Source organism: Lathamus discolor, chromosome 5 (genome assembly GCF_037157495.1).
Source record: "Lathamus discolor isolate bLatDis1 chromosome 5, bLatDis1.hap1, whole genome shotgun sequence".
Lineage (NCBI taxonomy): Eukaryota > Metazoa > Chordata > Aves > Psittaciformes > Psittacidae > Lathamus > Lathamus discolor.
The window spans coordinates 125871561-125893593 of record NC_088888.1 but is presented as its reverse complement, the minus strand read 5'-3'; the positions used below and the strand labels follow the sequence as shown (position 1 = coordinate 125893593).

At 44.6% G+C, this 22033-nt stretch overlaps 1 protein-coding gene across 10 annotated transcripts in view; it reads right to left on the bottom strand.

The window, feature by feature from the left end:
• RIN2 (Ras and Rab interactor 2) overlaps positions 1 to 22033 on the bottom strand; it is a 193601-nt gene that overhangs the window by 59617 nt on the left and 111951 nt on the right. For 8 of the 10 annotated variants that reach the window (XM_065682626.1, XM_065682627.1, XM_065682629.1 and 5 more), the window contains one exon: positions 2755 to 2847. In XM_065682626.1, coding sequence (XP_065538698.1) covers positions 2755 to 2847 — 93 coding nt within the window. Of the gene's footprint in view, positions 1 to 2754; positions 2848 to 16208; positions 16329 to 22033 lie in introns of those variants that run through there. The other 2 variants (XM_065682634.1, XM_065682637.1) reach the window with 2 other exon arrangements.

Below are 22033 nucleotides of genomic sequence, written 5' to 3'. Positions count from 1 at the left end.
CCCCGGGTCTTCCATTTTCCCCGTCTTGAAAATGGGGGTTATATTTCCCTTTTTCCAGTCATCAGAATGAAGCTGCTAAGACAAAAACTGTTCCTGCATGCATCACCAGTGGTCATTATAACTCTCCGTGGGCTAAAGGCACCAGCCACCATGTGCTTAGTTCCCCTTTGAGTGTATTTCTCCTCTCTGGAACACACACTCCTCCACCACTCCCCACCCCTCCCTGCACCCTTCCAGAGCATCAGGGTAAGATTCAGCCAGCATAAGAACAGCATTTCTGTCCCAGGACAAACAGAGGGAATGGAAACAGCAACAGCTGAAATGTGTGGCACAGAACAAGTGAGGAGAATGCAGTGCACTAGGAGCAGCAGAGGAGGCAGGAGATAGGAACGGTCAGTAAATCGGCAGCTGATTGCCACTAGGTAGAGCTTTGGCTGGTCAATCACATTTCTGGCAGTACTAGAAAAAGAAAACAGAATGCTTTGTCTTAATGTAAGCTGTGATGGCAGCAGTTATTAGCATCTTTCACTGGAAGAAGCTACAGAGGGTGATGAATATTCTAAGGGAAGCAATCAAGGCAAGTTAATTCAGTACTCAGAAGCACCTATAAATTTCGATTGCTCCTCAGAGCAAAGCCGTGCCTAACAAGACAGCCCTGTGACCCTGGCACTATATAAACAGCAAAATTCCAATGCAGAACAGAAAAGTTCAACACTGTACATTTAGCCTCAATTCCGAGCCGGTCTATGTGACAGTTTACTCTCTTGCATCAGAAAAATACACATACCCTCCCGGCCAGTGATAGAACACCACAGCTTGATAGGTCAGCATACTTTCAATACCATGGCACTGCCTGGACACTATTCTCCCTGTCCTGCTCTACAGAAGCATATGGTGTTCACAGCTGTACTCACACAGTGCACATGAAGGCTTTATTAACTACATTTCACTTCAACTAACCATTTTTTTTCCGGAAGAAAATGTTAACTACAGTCTTCTCCACAATTAACTTTAGCACTGCCTCTAGAACTCCCCTATGGCATAGAAATAAAACAGTTAATGGGATTCAATCATCTTGAAAACCATACTGATAGCCTCTACTGCACCTCTGCTTTTTGCCATGCCAACCTGAAACATGACAGTTCTCCAGCATTACTGCATAAAGCCTTTCTCATATAAAAAGACCAAAACATGTTTCCACTTTCCCCTAGAAACCAGTAAGATTACTGCAGTCCTGAAAGTCCTCTGACTGATCCTCCAAAGCCTTAAAAAACCTCACACGGAGCAGGAGGCAGAACAGAGAACACAATGACCCATGTTTATTTTGCAGTGTTCATGCCTGAGCCAAGCTGCTACAACTGAGCAAATCTGGAGCAGATCCTGTAAGTTAACTCTGCAGGAAATACCGGGAAAAAGCAAAATTAAGCCATGACGTTCAATCCTTGACAGAAGTTCCCAGAGATGGAAGTGATTTATAACTATGCAGAAGTGAGAATGGTCACAGAAGACACACAAAAACCAATGACTGCAGGCAGTCAATCTGGACTACGTACTTTCTGACGAGGTTCTCAAGGTTCCACCTTCCAGCTGTGATGAGCTTAGCAGGACTAAAATTGAATGTTCGTGACCAGAGAAAAATGCATTTCTAAACAGTTCCAGGGAGTATGTGAAGGTGCTTCAACTAAGGGCTCTATCTCCCTACATCTCTGAGCACCACCTCAAGTCTGGAGAGGCCTCTGCCGGTACTCCCTGGGTGTTTCTCAGGGGCATGTGTTTTCCCAGGAAAACACATGTTGCATCCTGCCTTCCTAGCCCCTTCAGTACATTGCCACACACCAGCTGTACTCTGTGACGGAAAGGAGCTGGGGGAAAACAGAAGGCTCACACCTGAAATCTATTTCTCACTGAAATGTGCTGCATTAAGTGTGCTGTAAGCTACATGACATCTCAAAACTGCCCCTGAACACAAACACTACAGAACACTTCATGGAATTATTTCTGGTTTTTCCCTGTGAGCACATCCATGCCAGAACAGAACTACTATCTTTCAGTGCCTGTATCGTCCAAGAAACTGGGCTGGTATCTTAGGGGAAGAATCATGAGAGCCCTTTAAAGTATGTAGACACCCAAAGACACAGACATCTGCCTTGCTGGATTTTTGAGAGTATGACTACAGTTAAGCACCAGCTTCTTGTTGATTTCAACCAAGATACAGTTAGACTTTAAAAAAGCCAAGGAACTAAAACCTACAGACAAAGCAAAACCACTAAAACACAAAATGGACTGAAACAGGCATTGAGAATACAAAGACAGTATTGTGTGCATGTTCAGATTACACACAAACAAGGAGCCCCACCAGTTTTTCTTAAAATAGGCAAGGAGATGAAACCAATTTTCAATCCCAATAGTGGAAACTCTAAACCTGTACTGCAACTTTAAGTTACACAAATCCAGTTTATGAGTTCTGTAATGCCTGTGCATAACAAAGCTTATGTTCTCAGCATCAGCAGCAAAGAAAGCCACAAGCTGTTTTACACTAAATATTCTATTCAGTATACAGGAAAACAATATACACATGAAGTAACTGGGTGATAATCTAGCCATAAATGCCACTTGTAAAAAGAGATGCCCAAATAAGTGCTTCCCATTTTACCAAAAAGTCTTGCTACTTATCACAGACTGCATGGCACATTCTGCAGCACTCATTTCACACAAACCTATGCACTTTATGCTCTGCATAAATATCCCATTTACCTTAAAGAAACTTCCTCTTTTGTCCAGACAATGGGCTTTCATTGTTAAAGATGACATCTTCACCAGGAAGACTCCACCGTATGTCTTGAACTCCTAAAAGTAGAGACATTTTTTTTATGGTTAGTCCAGTCTGTAGGAAATTCCTCCAAGCCACAGAAACAGTCACAACAAGTCTTCTGCCAAAACCCTTTCTGACAACAACACAGTGCCATTTTTTCCTACTCAAGTCCCTACATATCCCTTTAGTCTATTATTTGTCCATAAATTGCTTCAAAAAGACAGTGCTACTTGAAGTTTCATGTTTCTTCTTTCTCTCCACAGCTGATCCTGTAGGTGTGAGTAGATTTAATGTACTCATTAAAAAAGAATGCTAACACATAATGATTGCTTTGTTTGTTTGCTTGACCTCAGCCTGTATTACAAACACAACAAAATGTTAGATGTCACTACAATCTGCTCTAAAACACTACAATGTTACAGGGGCTGACTGGGGGAGGGAGGGGGAATAAAAGTCACTCACAGAGGAGAAAGCACATTACCATGAATGTAAAATAAAATATTATTAAAAAAAAAAACCACAAAAAACTCTCAAACTCCAGCAAACCCACACAAACAGAACACCGAAATGAAACCAAACCACAAAAGCAACCAACGAAAACCCCCCTCCAAAAATGACATTTGAAGTTCCACTTAGGGAGAAGCTGTATTTTCCATTATCAGGTAAACTGAACAGTTTAACACCCAGATGAACCTACTGATGCATAACTAGAACATATGCTCACAAGGAGAAATATGGGGGTGATGCTCAGCTGATAGTAGAGATCCTTTAAAGTCACAAATAATTCACACAAGTAATTCAGGAACAAAGTTCTGAACTAAACAGGAGCCAAATTCTATGGCTAAAACATCCTTCTAGGATTTTTAACAGTGAGCTTATAATTGCATTTAAATAACCTAACTCTTCTCCTTGCTCACACCTTTACTGACACAATAGCAGGTAGTTAAGTTGGAAGTTTTAGTTACCTAAAAGGCAAATATTGGAGGTGCAAAACAATACAGAGTTAGAGACATAGCTTTTGATTTGATACAAGCAGAAATTGAACTATAAATGGCAGCAAGCAGCAGTGAAAAACAAGTTTAATGCAGATGGAGCTTGAGGAAAACAATGCAGCTGGGACAGAGCATGCTGACAGATAAAAAAGTACATTTGACACATTCCACTCCTGGCACACACACGCACACATACTTCTCCTTCCTTCCAATGCCTTATAAGAAGGCATTAACAAAGGTAAACAGGACCAAGGGGGAAAGAGGAGCTTAAAACAAAAAAAGGTTAAATGAAAACACCTAGCAAGCACAAGCACTGGAAAACAGTGAGAGGTAGCAGCAGGAAAAAACAAACATTATCTTTCTTTTGGTTTTAACATGTAGCAGGAACCTTTAAATTGTTCACACTGTCTTCACAGGTCCCACAACAAAAGGTTCACATTTTTCCACTCAAGACTCTGGTTAAAGAGCAGCCAGGCAGGAAGCTCCGGAGCCAGCTCATTTTCCAGGCAGAGTTTGCAGACTTTATAGGTTGCAACAAAAATCCTGAATTCTGCATTCTTGTGAAAGCCAGACACTAGAGGATGACCAAGAGAAGACCAAAACCAGTGCTGGGGCTGCAGGAAGGCAGGGGGGGAAATAATTAAACTGTCTTTGTAAATCAGCATATTTAAAGCAATGCATTCCTGATGAAGCTCTAAAGCATTCTAATCCATATTGCTTAAAGTCTGCCTAAATAACTTGATTACACCAGTAAGAGATTGAAGTCCAGTGAAGTAAGTGGATTCCCAGGTGGGTTTCCTCCTTAGCTCTGTGTCCTCATTTGTCACATGCACAAGGGTACAGAACTGCTGTTTCACTTGGGGAACATCACAGAAACATAGAATAGTTAGGGTTAGAAAGGACCTTAAGACCATCCAGTTCCAAACCCCCCTGCCATGGGCAGGGACACCTCACACTAAACCATGTCACCCAGGACTCCATCCAACCTGGCCTTGAACACTGCCAGGAATGGGGCATTCACAACTTCCCTGGGCAACCCATTCCAGTGCCTCACCACCCTAACAGGAAAGAACTTCTTTAGATCTAACCTGAACATTCCCTGTTTCAGTTTGAACCCATCACTCCTTGTTTGTCTCCTTGTCCTATCACTACAGGCCCTGACAAAGAGTCTCTCACCAGCATCCTTGTAGCCCCCTTCAGACACTGGAAGCTGCTCTGAGGTCTCCACGCAGCCTTCTCTTCTCCAGGCTGAACAGCCCCAACTTCCTCAGCCTGTCTTCATACAGGAGGTGCTCCAGTCCCTGATCATCCTCGTGGCCTCCTCTGGACTTGTTCCAACAGTTCCATGTCCTTCTTATGTTGAGGACACCAGAACTGCACACAATGCTCCAGGTGAGGTCTCACAAGAGCAGAGTAGAGGGGCAGGACCACCTCTTTCAACCTGCTGGTCACACTCCTTTGGATGCAGCCCAGCACTTGGGTGGTTTCTGGTCTGCGAGCGCACACTGAACCCAGTTCATGTTCAGTTTCTCATCAACCATTGCCCCCAAGTACTTCTCCACAAGGCTGCTCTGAATCTCTTATCTGCCCAACAGAGAAAAATCAGACACTTTAAAGACTTTCAGTATTTGATATTGGCTATGTTAAACAATCTAAAGGTTGCCATATAACAAGAGCCTTTTAATTATGAAAGAAAAACATTTTCTTTCAATGAATTCTGAAAAGGGGAATTTGCACCTTAAAGACTTGAGATGGGGGGAGACCCAAGAAATGAAAAAAGGAGTTAGAATAAAAATTGAATTTTCCAAATTGATGCTATCCTCTTAATGACAACACCAAGTTCAATTCAACAGGAAGAAAAACCCAGAGATTTTCAATGAGTCACATTAGGAGTTTATGAGCAAGATCGTGGAGTTGTATGTGAATCTCTAATCTCAGCCATCAATCATTCCATTTGCAATCACAGAATCACAGAATCACAGAATCCCAAGGGTTGGAAGGGACCTAAAAAGATCATCTAGTCCAACCCCCCTGCAAGAGCAGGGTAACCTACAGTACATCACACAGGAACTTGTCCAGGCGGGCCTTGAATATCTCCAGTGTAGGAGACTCCACAACCCCCCTGGGCAGCCTGTTCCAGTGCTCTGTCACTCTTACAGTAAAGAAGTTCTTCCTGATGTTAACGTGGAACTTCCTATGTTCCAGTTTACACCCATTGCCCCTTGTCCTATCACTGGATATCACTGAAAAAAGCCTAGCTCCATCATCCTGACACCTACCCTTCACATATTTGTAAACATTGATGAGGTCACCCCTCAGTCTCCTCTTTTGCAAGCTAAAGAGACCCAGCTCCCTCAGCCTCTCCTCATAAGGGAGATGTTCCACTCCCTTAATCATCTTTGTGGCTCTGCGCTGGACTCCTTCAAGCAATTCCCTGTCCTTCTTGAACAGAGGGGCCCAGAACTGGACGCAATATTCCAGATGCGGCCTCACCAAGGCTGAGTAGAGGGGGAGGAGAACCTCTCTTGACCTACTAACCACTCCCTTTCTAATGCACCCTAAGATGCCATTTGCCTTCTTGGCCACAAGAGCACATTGCTGGCTCATGGTCATCCTCCTATCCACCAGGACCCCCAGGTCCCTTTCCCCTTCACTACTTTCCAGCAGGTCAACCCCCAACCTGTACTGGTACATGGGGTTGTTCTTCCCCAGATGCAAGACTCTACACTTGCCCTTGTTAAATTTCATCCAGTTTCTCCCCGCCCAACTCTCCAGCCTGTCCAGGTCTCGCTGAATGGCAGCACAGTCCTCTGGTGTGTCAGCCACTCCTCCCAGTTTTGTGTCATCAGCAAACTTGCTGAGGGTGCACTCAGTTCCCTCATCCAGGTCATTGATGAAAATATTAAACAGCACCGGTCCCAGCACCGACCCCTGAGGAACTCCACTAGTCACAGACCTCCAGCTAGATTCTGCGCCATTGACCACAACTCTCTGCCTTCTTCCTTTCAACCAGTTCTCGATCCACCTCACTACTTGATCGTCAAGCCCACACTTCCTCAGCTTATCTATGAGGATGCTGTGGGAGACAGTATCAAATGCCTTACTGAAATCAAGAAAAACCACATCTACCGCTCTACCATCATCCCTCCACCTAGTCACTTCCTCATAGAAGGCTATAAGGTTGGTCATACATGACTTCCCCCTCATAAAACCATGTTGGCTGTTCTTAATGACCCCCTCATCCTTGATATGCCTAGTGATGGAGTCAAGAATAAGTTGTTCCATCATCTTTCCAGGGATGGAGGTAAGGCTGACCGGTCTATAATTACCCGGGTCCTCCTTCTTGCCCTTCTTATAGATTGGTGTGACCTTTGCCATCCGCCAATCCTCAGGCACCTCGCCCATTTCCCACGACTTACCAAAGATGATGGAAAGTGGCCTAGCAATGACCTCCGCCAGCTCCCTCAGCACCCGTGGGTGCATTCCATCCGGACCCATCGATTTACAGATGTCCAGTTTGCATAGCTGATCCCTAACCCAATCCTCATCTACCAAAGCAAACTCCTCCTTTGTCCTGACTCCTTCTGGGGCTATAGAAATCCGGGGCCCTCGGGGAGAGTCTGCAGGAGTAAAGACAGAGGCAAAGAAGGCATTCAGCACCTCTGCCTTCTTTATATCCTCTGTCTCCAGGGTACCCACTTCGTTCAGCAGTGGGCCTATATTGCCTCTTGTTTTAGTTTTATTTGCTATGTATTTGAAGAAGCCCTTTCTATTGTCTTTAACCCGACTAGCAAGATTGAGTTCCAAGGAGGCCTTAGCTGTCCTAATTGCCTCCCTACATCCTCTAACAACTGTCCTATATTCCTCCCAAGCGGCCAGCCCCTCCTTCCATAATCCATAGATTCTCCTTTTCCACTTGAGTTTGCCCAGCAGCTCCTTGTTTAACCACGCCGGTCTCCTAGATCCCTTACTTGACTTCCTACTCATTGGGACGCTCCGATCCTGAGCTTGGAAGAAGCGGTCCTTGAATGCTAACCAACTATCTTGAGCCCCTTTACCGCCTAGTACACTTTCCCATGAGACTTCCCTTAGCAGTTGACTGAAGAGGCCAAAGTTGGCCTTTCGGAAATCCAGAACTGTGGCTTTGCTAGGTATTCTATTCCTCCCACACAGGATCCTAAACTCCACCATCTCATGGTCACTGCAGCCAAGGCTGCCATTGACCGTCACCACTTCGACCAAACCCTCCTTGTTGGCGAGTACTAAATCTAGCAGCGCTGCTCCCCTAGTTGGTACGTCCACCATTTGCATTAAGAAATTATCATCAATGCACTTGAGGAACCTCCTAGACTGTGAATGACTGGCTGTGTGAGTCTTCCAGCAAATATCGGGGTAATTAAAGTCCCCCACGACGACTAAGGCATGTAGTCGCGAGGCTACTTCCAGTTGCCTGTAGAAAGCCTCATCAACTCCTTCGTGCTGATCAGGAGGTCTGTAATAGACCCCCACAACTGTATCACCCGTGCCAGTCAGCCCCTTGATTCGTACCCACAGACATTCCACTTGCTCCTCATCCGACCCCGGACAGAACTCAATACATTCTAGTTGCTCTCTCACGTAAAGAGCAACTCCACCACCTCGCTTCGCTGACCTATCTTTCCTAAAAAGGACATAGCCATCCATGACCACATTCCAGTCATGTGAACTGTCCCACCATGTCTCTGTAATCGCCACTAGATCATAACCTTTAGCCCACACACAGACTTCTAACTCCTCCTGTTTATTCCCCATGCTGCGTGCATTGGTGTACAGGCATTTCAGGGAGCCAGTCCTAGTACTCTTTTTCCCCTGCGGGACAGGGTCTAAAGAGCTATCCTTTCCCACAAGTGAAACAAGAGATTGATAGTCCTCCTTAGCCCGCCATCCTTCAATCCCTAGCATGTTCCTCTTGGGCTTGTCCCCAACAGGCCCAGTTAAATCCCCTCCCCCCTTCCTAACTAGTTTAAAGCTTCACAGGAAATCTAACGGGGTTTTAGTAGTTTGGAGTTTTTTTTAATTTAACCACAAGGATGTCTGCATGCAACCCTATTACCAAAGTAAGAATATGCCAAGATTTTAACCTTCCTCTTATTTCAAATGGAAGTTTATAAACTTCCACACTACAGAAGAATGCAAACATACAAACACAGTTTGCCCTCCAAAGAGCAGTATGTCTCCAAGCCAGAAGAAAGCCTCAAACAAGACCACTGCTTATTTTGCCTGTAAGAGGTTCTGAAGCTCTAAACTTTTCCATAGCTGCTACTATTGTTACTATTTATGTAATATTACTACCTGTATGACCATAACTCTGAGCCTCAGATGAGCTCAAATCCTTGTTCTTCTCAGCTCTCTACATGTGAATCAATTCATGCCACCTCTTCTGGCTACAGTGCAACTTCAAACTGACTCAGGGTAACATAAACACTGTTGTTGTGGCTTTTTTTTGATACATATGCCTTATTTTTTTTGGCCACCCAATACAAATACAAAATACAAAACATTAGGACTTGCTGGCAAAATAGGTGACAAGGGCCAAGTGCCACACTAAAAGTAAGGGTAGGCTACTACCTGCCTCCCACCCTGAAGTTCAGAGGTACCTCCACTAAGTGCATGGAAACACCTGCAGAGAAATGAACCTGCTGCCAAGGCTCCATTTCTCTACGCAGCTGTCCACATCTGATGTTTATTCAGATCCAGAACTGAAAACCCACTGCTCTGAAGTTGTCTTTGCTGACTTTGGACAGTACAAGATTGTCAGAAGGGAAAAATCTCCCTTTGATTGGAAAGCTGGGTGGAGAAAGACAGTAAAGCCCATCATCTTCTGTACATACCGGAGATAAGGATTTTCCCCTTCCTCTGTGTTTTAAGGACTGAGGTAGAGAGTGTAGATAGATTTGCTTAGACATTGCCTGAGTGACTGCTCAGAAACCCATGTGAAAATGTCACCAAGCTGCAGAAGCCAACCCAGTGTATAATTCAGGTGACCTTTGCCAGCCATGTGTGCAGTCAGAGCTCTGCCTGCTGAGCAGTCTCCACAGCCCTCAGCTCACAAGAGGCAGCAGGTACAAGACACCCATGGGTGGGTGGCTGCTCCCCAGCAGCACAAATCCCTGCTCCAACCAGTGCTGTCTTCCCACAGCTCTTCTAATCCAGGACAAAGCTTGTGTGTGTGAAGGACAAGACAGGGCAGGGAGAAGGAATGATTTGTCTGTTCTGCAATACAGTCCTACTCCATGGACGTTGACACCCATGCAAGCTGTACGTTCAAAAAAAAATCCTGGCGTTTTTCATCTTCTTTCTTCCATTCCCTTTTCCTCCTGGTTTTTCATTTACACAGGAATGCCAGAACACCACTCCGGTGTCTGGATGTAACCAAGACTTCTGACTTCTTGTCAAAACAGCTCCTATTTTCTTCCTCCTTGTCCTGGGTTCAGCAGTAGCAGTCATTTTTCTCCTTCTTAACAGCTAGTGCAGCGCTGTGTTTTGATCTTTTGGCCTGGGAACAGTGCTGATAACGCCGATGTTTTCAGTTGCTGCTCGAATGCTTGGTCTGGCCAAGGACTTCCTGATTTTCATGCTCTGCCAGGGAGGAGGGGAAGCTGGGAGGAAGCAGAGACAGGACACCTGACCCAAGCTAGCCAAAGAGGTATTCCATACCACAGCACGTCATGCCCAGGATGTAACCGAGAGTTACCCCAGAAGGGTTGGGACTGCAGGGTTAGACGAGGTATCGGTTGGTGCTTGGCTGGGGGGAGTGGGGCGAGTTATTGGTCGGCTGGTGTTGAGGTGTTGTATTCTCTTCCCTTGTTATTTCCTTTATCATTATTATTATTAGTGGTAGCAGTAGTGATTTGTGTTATACCTTACTTACTAAACTTATCTCAACCCGTGGGATTTGCATTCTTTTGAATTCTCGTCTCCTTCCCTCCAGCATATCAACCGGACCACACAGCTTGGTGTCATCGGCAAACTTGCTGAGGGCGCACTCAATCCCACTGTCCATGTCAGCGACGAAGATGTTAAACAAGACCGGTCCCAACACCGATCCCTGAGGGACACCACTCCCTACTGGTCTCCAGCCGGACATCGAGCCATTGACCACAACTCTTTGTGTGCGGCCATCCAGCCAGTTCTTTATCCACCGAGTGGTCCATCCATCAAATTGATGTCTCTCCAATTTAGAGAGAAGGATGTCGTGTGGGACAGTGTCAAACGCTTTGCACAAGTCCAGGTAGATGACATCAACTGCTCTATCCCTGTCCATCAGTTCCGTAGCCCCATCATAGAAGGCCACCAAATTGGTCAGGCAGGATTTCCCCTTCGTGAAGCCATGCTGGCTGTCACCAAGCACCTTGTTGTTTTTCATGTGCCTTAGCACGCCTTCCAGGAGAATCTGCTCCAAGATGTTGCCAGGCACAGAGGTGAGACTGACTGCTCTGTAATTCCCCAGGTCTTCCATTTTCCCCTTCTTGAAAATGGGGGTTATATTTCCCTTTTTCCAGTCGGGAACTTCACCTGACTGCCATGATTTTTCAAATATGATGGCCAGTGGCTTAGCAACTTCATTCGCCAGCTCCTTCAGGACCCGCGGATGGATTCCATCAGGTCCCACGGACTTGTGCACGTTCAGATTTTTAAGATGGTCTCGAGCCAGATCCTCTCCTACAGTGGGCCCAAGGTCTTCATTCTCACAGTCCCTGCGTCTGCCTTCTAAGATCTGGGTGGTGCAGTCAGAGCCTTTGCCAGTGAACACCAAGGCAAAGAGGTCATTCAGAACCTCAGCCTTCTCCAAATCCTGTGTAGCCAGTTCTCCCGAAAGCTTCCTCAGGGGGCCTATGTTGTCCTTACTCTGTTTTTTGTTTGCTACAGTTGTTCTTACAGTTAACTATAGTAATAATGCCAATCACAGTCTTCCCGGACTTCTCAGGATCCTTCTTTTTAATCCTCTCATTCCAATCTTGCTTTTTAAAGGCAAACCATCCCATCTTCTTTAGCTAAAAGTCCTAACAAAGTTGAGACAGTCTGTGTTTCTCCCCTGAGCTGCAAAGCAAGGGCCACTGTGATATGGTGAACTTAAAAAGTCCCTGCCCATCATCCTTCTTGCTCCACCTCTGCTTGGTTTCCTAAGGAATTGAGGCTATACAACTGCATCAGCTTTCTGTTCCTCAGTTCCTAACTACAGTCTCTGATCTCTTGGCCAACCTAACAAGATCTGACTGAGGAAAAGAGACTCTGTTCACAAATACTGACAAGAGGATACATGGAAGAGACTCCATTCATGCCATCACTGAGGGAAGAAGAGATATCTGCAGCATTTGTTTTGCTGGCTGACCAACAGAATGACTGGAACCCACTTTTTTTGTATTTTAAGAATAAGTTAACCCACTGAAGGAACTGGCTGTCCTATTCCATTATCAGTCTGTGAAGGCCATGCGACCACTGTGCACAGACACCTACAGAAACTAGGCAAACAAAAAAGGGTTTACAGTTCTGCAGCCAAGGCAGAACAGGAGAAAATATCGCACCAGACTTTAAGTAGAAACTAGGGAAGGTCAGCTGATGTCAGATGACTAATGCTGCTGATTGATACCCATCAACATAGTCCTTAGGCCACCCACTTTGCCAGTACCAGTAGAGGACCTGAAATACAATCCCTTCTGTCTCATAATGGAAATGCATGGAAGCTAAGTAAAGCATAGGTACTTGAAAACCTATGGTGAATTAGCATTGCATTACAATCAAATTACAACAGCAATTTATAAATATATAGTAATTTTTTTTAATTATATTTACAATTAAGCCAGTGAACTCATTTTCCAGTGGATTAAACTGGAAACCAGAGACAGGAATAAATACAGTTTACTTTCTTCCTTTTTTTAATGGGAAAAAAATACTTCTAAAATGTAATCCTACACTTGAGAATATGCCAAGATATATACATAGAACCTCCGATTTTCAGCAAATTGAAGCACCCTCGTGCATTTCATTTTCCTGTTCTCCTAGCACATTTACACTACTCCACGGAGAGGACTGCCTTCATTTCTAACCTACAAAGCTCTGGTTTGTCTAATTATTCTGACCTTATCTGATTCTTGGCAAAATTAAACTTTTCCTTTTGAAAGTATTTCCTCTGAGAAGTTAACTGGAAGCCTCCTTCCAGGGACACGGATACAACCGAGCACAATATCACTTTGAAAAATCTATCAAATAAGAGCCTCAGTCTGAAAACTGTCATCGGTGCCAGGACTTTGCAGACCTCTCAACTCAAATGTTGCATTGTGTTAGCACAGCTGTATCCACAAGCAAAAAGCAAGGGGATTATGCAAAAAGGATTCTAACGTCCATCATTCTTCTGGCTGCCGAAAGGGTTTACAGTCTTAGACTTTTTTCTTTCTTTCCAGTAACGCAAGGGCACATTACTCGTAGAAAACAAATAATGCATACACCAGAAATGACAAGCCACTGTTTACAGAGACACTTCTCTGCTTTGCCATTTTAATTAAACATTTAAAAAAGCTTGGAAATGACAAACATTCCCTGATCACCCTCCTTTTTCTTAAAGCGCTGGTTTTATCTCTGCTACCTGAGCATAATGGGTTTGTGTGAGCTTACTCCCCTGAAGAAAGCCTGGTTGCCACCACGATGCTGTCAGGGAAAAACAGTGCTTCTGCCTAAAATGAGCCAAAAAACCCCCCACCGTTATGAGCAGCCACTCAATCCCCACGCAGGCAGAAGGGCCATGACTAACTGCAATCCTGCTCAGAGAACAATGAAAAACTAAAAGGGAAGCAGGAAGATGCAACACTAACTTTTTAAAACCAATGACAAGATCACAGGTGCTCACTGTCCCCCAGTGTGCCTCTTAATGCCTTTTGCAAAATTGGAAACGCACTGCCAGTTACACACCTCTCACTGATTCCTCCAAGGAAATTACTACTCTTCCCATGAAGAAGAAAGGAAGACACAAGGTAACTAAAGGCAACCAGCAGAATTAAATGATGTACAAATATTCTGATGAATGAGATGAGGTATGGTTACATTACAACTGCTGACACACCACTTTACACTTTTTCAGTTGCTACATTTGTCACATCAGGCACCATCATCCTCAAGCCTTCTTTGCTGGTACAGGTAGCACAAGGCACTATGTCCTCCCACAGCAATACTTGTTCCTCTCAGCCCGGTACAGCAGCAAGCAGCCATGGCAGAGCACAAAGCTCACTCTCTACAACTGCCTTCCCTCTTGCTCGGTTTTGTTCAAGCTCTGTACCAGGACAGTCACTCAGGCAGCCTGAGTATTAAACAGGAGTTACACACAAGAAGCTAAGTCATAGTCCCATCTTTCAGACAAAATCCTTGTCTCTCACTGCACTCAATGCTAATCCAGTCTAAATTTCCATGGGTTGGGAGAGGACAGGACAAACAATCACTGAGGATCACTACAGTGACACAGGGCTCTGGACATCTCCTGTGCAGAAACCCGCTGGAGGCTGGGACAGTATAGAATCATAGAATAGTTAGGGTTGGAAAGGACCTTAAAATCATTCAGTTCCAACCCCCCTGCCATGGGCAGGGACACCTCACACTAAACCACGTCACCCAAGGCTCTGTCCAAACTGGCCTTGAACACTGCCAGGGATGGAGCATTCACAACCTCCCTGGGCAACCCATTCCAGTGCCTCACCACCCTTACAGTAAAGAATTTCCTCCTTAATCCAATCTAAACTTCCCCTGTTTAAGTTTGAACCCATTATCCCTTGTCCTATCACTACAGTCCCTGATGAAGAGTTCCTCCTCAGCATCTTTATAGGCCCCCTTCAGATACTGGAAGGCTGCTATGAGGTCTCCACGTAGCCTCTTCTCCTGCAGGGTCACTGCCCTACAGCTTGCAACAGGGCAAGAGGCAAGTTCCACTGAAGCCTGCTCTGCCAGAGGGCTGCCCAGAGGATGTCCCAGCTCTGGGCTCCAGCCCCGCAGAAGACAGAGAGTATGGCAAAACAGTAGATGTAAGAAGAACGGCTGAGGCTTGAGATCTGGCTAAGGGATCCAGAGACTTTGCAAAACAGAGGCTTCCTCTGAACTAAGGCACAAAGTCAATGCCTTTCACCCCTTTCCTACTGACACTTTTTGGAGTCAGGTAGGAGATCCAGCCCCTGCACTATGCAGCATCCCTATCCCTGGGATCTACCTTACATGCATGCAGCCAGGGCAGCTTGAGCAGGCAGCTACTCCTGGGCAGACAAGCCAGAACCTACCCAGGGCCCAATGCAGCCTCATCTCACGTCAGTGTGCGGGGTGCTGCAGTTGTGAATCTGGAGGCAGAATGATGCTCTAAAGAGGTGTAGCATCTGGAGGTGTAGTGAAGAGTTTGCAGGGTTATAACCTCGTATCCTCCTCATGACCAGGACAATAGTGACAATAGTGGGCTTGATGGACCCTCACTTGGACAGAGTATGGCTGCTCTTTTCCTAGTAAGTCCTCTGTTCCAAAATAAACAGCTGGCAACTACTCTCTCCTCTTCCTGTTCATAGCTTTGACTCAGAGTGATGTTCTCCTACGTATCAAACTATCATGCAAATTATCATCAAATTATCATGCAAAAGTTACCCTTCAGCTCCCAACACTGTCCACTTGCTTGCTTATTGCAGGTAACAGCCACTTTCAGTTTCCTTGGCTGATAATTTCCAACACCTGTATTTGCATCCTGAAGCATCAATGCTCCTCATCCTGTTTAACAGTGCTGTTAAAATCGCAGCCATCTTCCCAAGGACTCTTTCACCTCACTAAGTGCTAAGCCATAAAATATCAGCAAGTACTTAAGGAACTGCTATCTGGACAAACTCAGATCTTCAGAGGCTGTGACCCAGTCCATGAATGGTTTGATATATTTATCTGACTATCTATAGCGGGAACATCACTGCTAAATTATACATTGATCTTTCTACATCTGCTTTCACCTAGCCATCATGCCTACCTCAACCAACCCTTTCCATACAGGTTTATTTATTCCCCTTTCTTCCTATTCAATGGCAGCCTTTTAAGAGACTAAAAGATGAACAGGAATTAATTTGAGCTTGTTTCAGCATAGCACTCTCAGGAGAGATTTTAAGTACCATTAGATTTTGGATAGATCTGCTGGCTCTCTCACAGCTGTCCAGCCACTTTTTATCTATGCTGAAGTCAAATGCAGAAATTAAAGCATCTGAAAAAACCCATCTGAAAAGCATGCAAGAGTTGGCTTGACTCTGCTCCCACTGACATGAACAGACATTGTATCACTTTTTCCAACAAGAGCTTACAGTTAGGGAGACACTGAATGCCTAAAAACATCCAACCCTTAAGCTTTGCTGAACATGGCACATTACCAAGAAGATTATGTTTGCTACCAGGTCCGTGTCTCTGCACCCCTTCAGAACAGTTTCCTCTTCCTCTCTTCCACTAAACCACCTCTTCCTGCTTGCTCCCACGGCATACTTTCCACATTACTGAAAAGGAATAAAAACCCCAAGTAATTTCCTTTGGCATAGAATTTAATTGTAAAGGATACTACCACATTTCCTATAAGAGAATGATTGTATGCTGATGCATTCATGTCATTTTGCCTCTAGACATGTCAGAAAAAATATATTTGTAAGATTGGCTTTGATTTGGATAACCTTTCAGAAGGTCCATATTCTTCCCAAATTCCCTGGCCTGGATATTTCACAACAGTAGAATTTCTTCCAGTATTTAAAATTTCCATTTGTTATTCCTGCCAAAACCAGTGAATAATAACGTGAAAATACCCAGAAATACATTTTTAAACCTCATAAAAACCATTTAACACCGAGCTGCAGTTCCTGGAAGAAGAAAGTAAAGTTAATCACTTGAATTACAATACAGCTTCAAGGTCTGGAGAAGCTTCAGAATTCACATAGAAGCAGTAAGTCAAGCTATGGGTTACAGCACCTGCGTTCAGATGAAGATGCACCTGATAACCCACAGTTAAGCCCAGCAGGCTGTTAGCTTAGTTACCTGGAGAAAGCCTCTCTCTCCTGTACCATTAATCCCAGAGAAGAATAAGGGTTTCAGTGTTCATGTCAGAACTCCTCCCTTCTGCTGGACAGCAGCACCAAGCACAGCTCTCACAACCCTGCCAGAATGTTCCTCCATGCAACAAGGGGGAAGCAGACACCTGACCCACCACTGGTTCAGTGAGCTTGAACACTTCTAGCTACTCAAACATTCCCATGATTAAAGTGATTAGATACCATTATTCTGGTATTAGACAGCTGCACCTTGCACAGCATCTTTTTCTACAATTTACTCTTTTGTACTTAGTTACTGATACACACTATAATAAAACAGCACACCCAAACCAAAACCAAAGGCATGCTGACTACTGAAAGCCAGGTCAGGTCACCACAGCATGCTTTCAAGAATCAGCACCTGAAGTATAGGCCATCGTTTATTAAATGCACATGCAATGTCTGCAGATCTGCAAAACTGCATAAGGCAGGGGAAAAAGTATAAATAAGGTTTTCCTGCTAAAATGAACAACCTGATGGAAGTAGGAGGTTCCTCGAGTGCATTGATGATAATTTCTTAATGCAAATGGTGGACGTACCAACTAGGGGAGCAGCGCTGCTAGATTTAGTACTCGCCAACAAGGAGGGTTTGGTCGAAGTGGTGACGGTCAATGGCAGCCTTGGCTGCAGTGACCATGAGATGGTGGAGTTTAGGATCCTGTGTGGGAGGAATAGAATACCTAGCAAAGCCACAGTTCTGGATTTCCGAAGGGCCAACTTTGGCCTCTTCAGTCAACTGCTAAGGGAAGTCTCATGGGAAAGTGTACTAGGCGGTAAAGGGGCTCAAGATAGTTGGTTAGCATTCAAGGACCGCTTCTTCCAAGCTCAGGATCGGAGCGTCCCAATGAGTAGGAAGTCAAGTAAGGGATCTAGGAGACCGGCGTGGTTAAACAAGGAGCTGCTGGGCAAACTCAAGTGGAAAAGGAGAATCTATGGATTATGGAAGGAGGGGCTGGCCGCTTGGGAGGAATATAGGACAGTTGTTAGAGGATGTAGGGAGGCAATTAGGACAGCTAAGGCCTCCTTGGAACTCAATCTTGCTAGTCGGGTTAAAGACAATAGAAAGGGCTTCTTCAAATACATAGCAAATAAAACTAACACAAGAGGCAATATAGGCCCACTGCTGAACGAAGTGGGTACCCTGGAGACAGAGGATATAAAGAAGGCAGAGGTGCTGAATGCCTTCTTTGCCTCTGTCTTTACTCCTGCAGACTCTCCCCGAGGGCCCCGGATTTCTATAGCCCCAGAAGGAGTCAGGACAAAGGAGGAGTTTGCTTTGGTAGATGAGGATTGGGTTAGGGATCAGCTATGCAAACTGGACATCTGTAAATCGATGGGTCCGGATGGAATGCACCCACGGGTGCTGAGGGAGCTGGCGGAGGTCATTGCTAGGCCACTTTCCATCATCTTTGGTAAGTCGTGGGAAACGGGCGAGGTGCCTGAGGATTGGCGGATGGCAAAGGTCACACCAATCTATAAGAAGGGCAAGAAGGAGGACCCGGGTAATTATAGACCGGTCAGCCTTACCTCCATCCCTGGAAAGGTGATGGAACAACTTATTCTTGACTCCATCACTAGGCATATCAAGGATGAGGGGGTCATTAAGAACAGCCAACATGGTTTTATGAGGGGGAAGTCATGTATGACCAACCTTATAGCCTTCTATGAGGAAGTGACTAGGTGGAGGGATGATGGTAGAGCGGTAGATGTAGTTTTTCTTGATTTCAGTAAGGCATTTGATACTGTCTCCCACAGCATCCTCATAGATAAGCTAAGGAAGTGTGGGCTTGACGATCAAGTAGTGAGGTGGATCGAGAACTGGTTGAAAGGAAGAAGGCAGAGAGTTGTGGTCAATGGCGCAGAATCTAGCTGGAGGTCTGTGACTAGTGGAGTTCCTCAGGGGTCGGTGCTGGGACCGGTGCTGTTTAATATTTTCATCAATGACCTGGATGAGGGAACTGAGTGCACCCTCAGCAAGTTTGCTGATGACACAAAACTGGGAGGAGTGGCTGACACACCAGAGGACTGTGCTGCCATTCAGCGAGACCTGGACAGGCTGGAGAGTTGGGCGGGGAGAAACTGGATGAAATTTAACAAGGGCAAGTGTAGAGTCTTGCATCTGGGGAAGAACAACCCCATGTACCAGTACAGGTTGGGGGGTGACCTGCTGGAAAGTAGTGAAGGGGAAAGGGACCTGGGGGTCCTGGTGGATAGGAGGATGACCATGAGCCAGCAATGTGCTCTTGTGGCCAAGAAGGCAAATGGCATCTTAGGGTGCATTAGAAAGGGAGTGGTTAGTAGGTCAAGAGAGGTTCTCCTCCCCCTCTACTCAGCCTTGGTGAGGCCGCATCTGGAATATTGCGTCCAGTTCTGGGCCCCTCTGTTCAAGAAGGACAGGGAATTGCTTGAAGGAGTCCAGCGCAGAGCCACAAAGATGATTAAGGGAGTGGAACATCTCCCTTATGAGGAGAGGCTGAGGGAGCTGGGTCTCTTTAGCTTGCAAAAGAGGAGACTGAGGGGTGACCTCATCAATGTTTACAAATATGTGAAGGGTAGGTGTCAGGATGATGGAGCTAGGCTTTTTTCAGTGATATCCAGTGATAGGACAAGGGGCAATGGGTGTAAACTGGAGCATAGGAAGTTCCACGTTAACATCAGGAAGAACTTCTTTACTGTAAGAGTGACAGAGCACTGGAACAGGCTGCCCAGGGGGGTTGTGGAGTCTCCTACACTGGAGATATTCAAGGCCCGCCTGGACAAGTTCCTGTGTGATGTACTGTAGGTTACCCTGCTCTTGCAGGGGGGTTGGACTAGATGATCTTTTTAGGTCCCTTCCAACCCTTGGGATTCTGTGATTCTGTGATTCTGTAAAGGAATGTCTTCGCCTACAGTTTTGATGACTTGCCAAACTGTATACCAACATTCTTAAACCCACTATGTGGTGGTTGTTTGTTCTCGGATTACTTCATAATCACTATTCTCCATTATGACCATTCTGTGAATCTGTAACCTAGAGGAAAAGAAATCCTGCAACACTGTAATAGAGAAAATGGAACTTGAACTTACATCCATATTACAGCAAAAGGGTTCTTGTATACAAGGTATCTTTGCCTAATGGCTGAGGCATGCATGATTGAAGCAGTGATAAAATCAGTAATGAACATGGAAAGATGCCTTGTAGTTTACTACTTACTTGCCACAGTCTGTGGCTCTTTCCTGTGGTGGATTAATCCCATACATGCTCTACTTCTTCTTTTCAGAGTTTTATATTGCATCAGTAGACAATAACAAGGACTATTTTTATTTCAGAAAGGGAGGACACAGACACTTGACACAGGTCCTCTAAACCTGCCTCTATGCCCCCTGGCTACGGGTAGAGCATAGGGACAGAAGCTGTCCTAGCTGAAGTTAGCCTTTCCAGTTCTTCCATTAAACCAAAAAGGTGCTCTTTAGAAAGAGTAACAGGTACATATTAAACCTTTTCAAACTCAAAAGAATTTGAAGCCAGGCCAGCCACACATAAACGCCAGGATGATGTGACTGATGCTCCATTGCTTACAATAACTGGTTTTAGACCAAAATGGATTCCTGGTACCTCAAATTCACTGGGCCATCTGAAACCTTGAAACATATACCTGAAATGTTACCATGTTCACCTGTCTCAAGAAAAAGAAAACCTCCAGAACACTCCTCTAACATTGGACATAACTTACATTTAAAATGATCTCAACAAAATAACATTTTTATGTCAACTCCCCACATGCTGCTGTAGTTATCTCAGAAACTCATAAGCAACAGCCAGGAATTAATTTTATCTGTTTCTTAGTCTGATAACAGAAGCACAAAATCTCTGCACAGTCAAGCACGCTATTTATAGCATTCTGCACTTGCACCTCCTCTCAGGTCCATCAAGTGTTAATACCTACTTTCAGTATATGGTACCAGAGGCAGTGAAACAGGCACCACACTCCGTGTACTGTCCTATATCACTACTCAGGTTAGCATGAACAGTAAAGACTGCATTTCTAGCTCTCATGATCAGGTCCAAACTGATTTATAAACATCAGATGGCTAAATTATCCATTTGAAAACATGCTCAACTTCTATTTCAAAGCATTTCTTCAGTACAGCAGAGCATTTCTTTCCTCAGAGCTCTTGCGCATTTTGCTCTGTGTTTTCAAGAATACTGGGCAGTTTCAGGCCATTTACAGTAAAAGCAATTCCCTTTTCAGAACTAGGTCAAAATAAATTGCTTTTAAAAAATTCTTCATTTAATTGGAAAGGATTATTTTTACCCAAAGGAGCACACAAAAGGGGGGTTGGGGGAAGAGAGGAGGGGGAAACACGACAACACAGACAGACAGAACTAAAAGCTGTTTGTATGACCTTAAAAGTAAAAATTAGCCATGGATCATGGATTGCAAGATAGGAAAGTAACCCTAAAAGAACTGCAAAAGCTGTGTTGTTTTCTCAGGTTCTTTATTTTCAATTAATAGATAACACTAAATATCTTTTAGGCTCTTCACTGTTAAAAAAATAATAAATATTGAACAGTTTGTACACCACTGAACAGTGACAAATCACAGCTTCTTTCAATTACAACGCAATAGCACTTTCTAGTTGTGCTTGTTGCATCACTGATCTGCTTAATAGGTACCACCCGATAAGAAAATAAATATTTTATAACTGCAATCAACTGTTTCATTATTCCCTATGAAATGTTTTGCAAAGATTATCCTTTGTTCACCTCTATTGTTAATAGCATTGTTCAGAAGGTAGACAGAGCCTAAGCATCTGCATCCTGTTTCATAAAAACAACAAAGATTTCCACTGATGTCCACAAGTATTGGAATGAGGTTCAGTATAAAGCTCACTGAATAGTATGCAAGAAGAGACTGTAAGAAACCCATAAGTCACTGAGCATGTCTGTTATTTCAAGCACTACTTAAAAGCTTTCACTGTTTCAACTAGGATTGTTGAATACAAGTGCCAAAAGTTTCATTTGCTGTGTACCTCAACTTCAGCACAGCATGAGATGTCAAGGCAATGATTCACGAGGGAACAAACAGCATTTTCTTATTCTGGTGTTGACCTTGGGCTCCTCTTCCATGTGACACATTCAA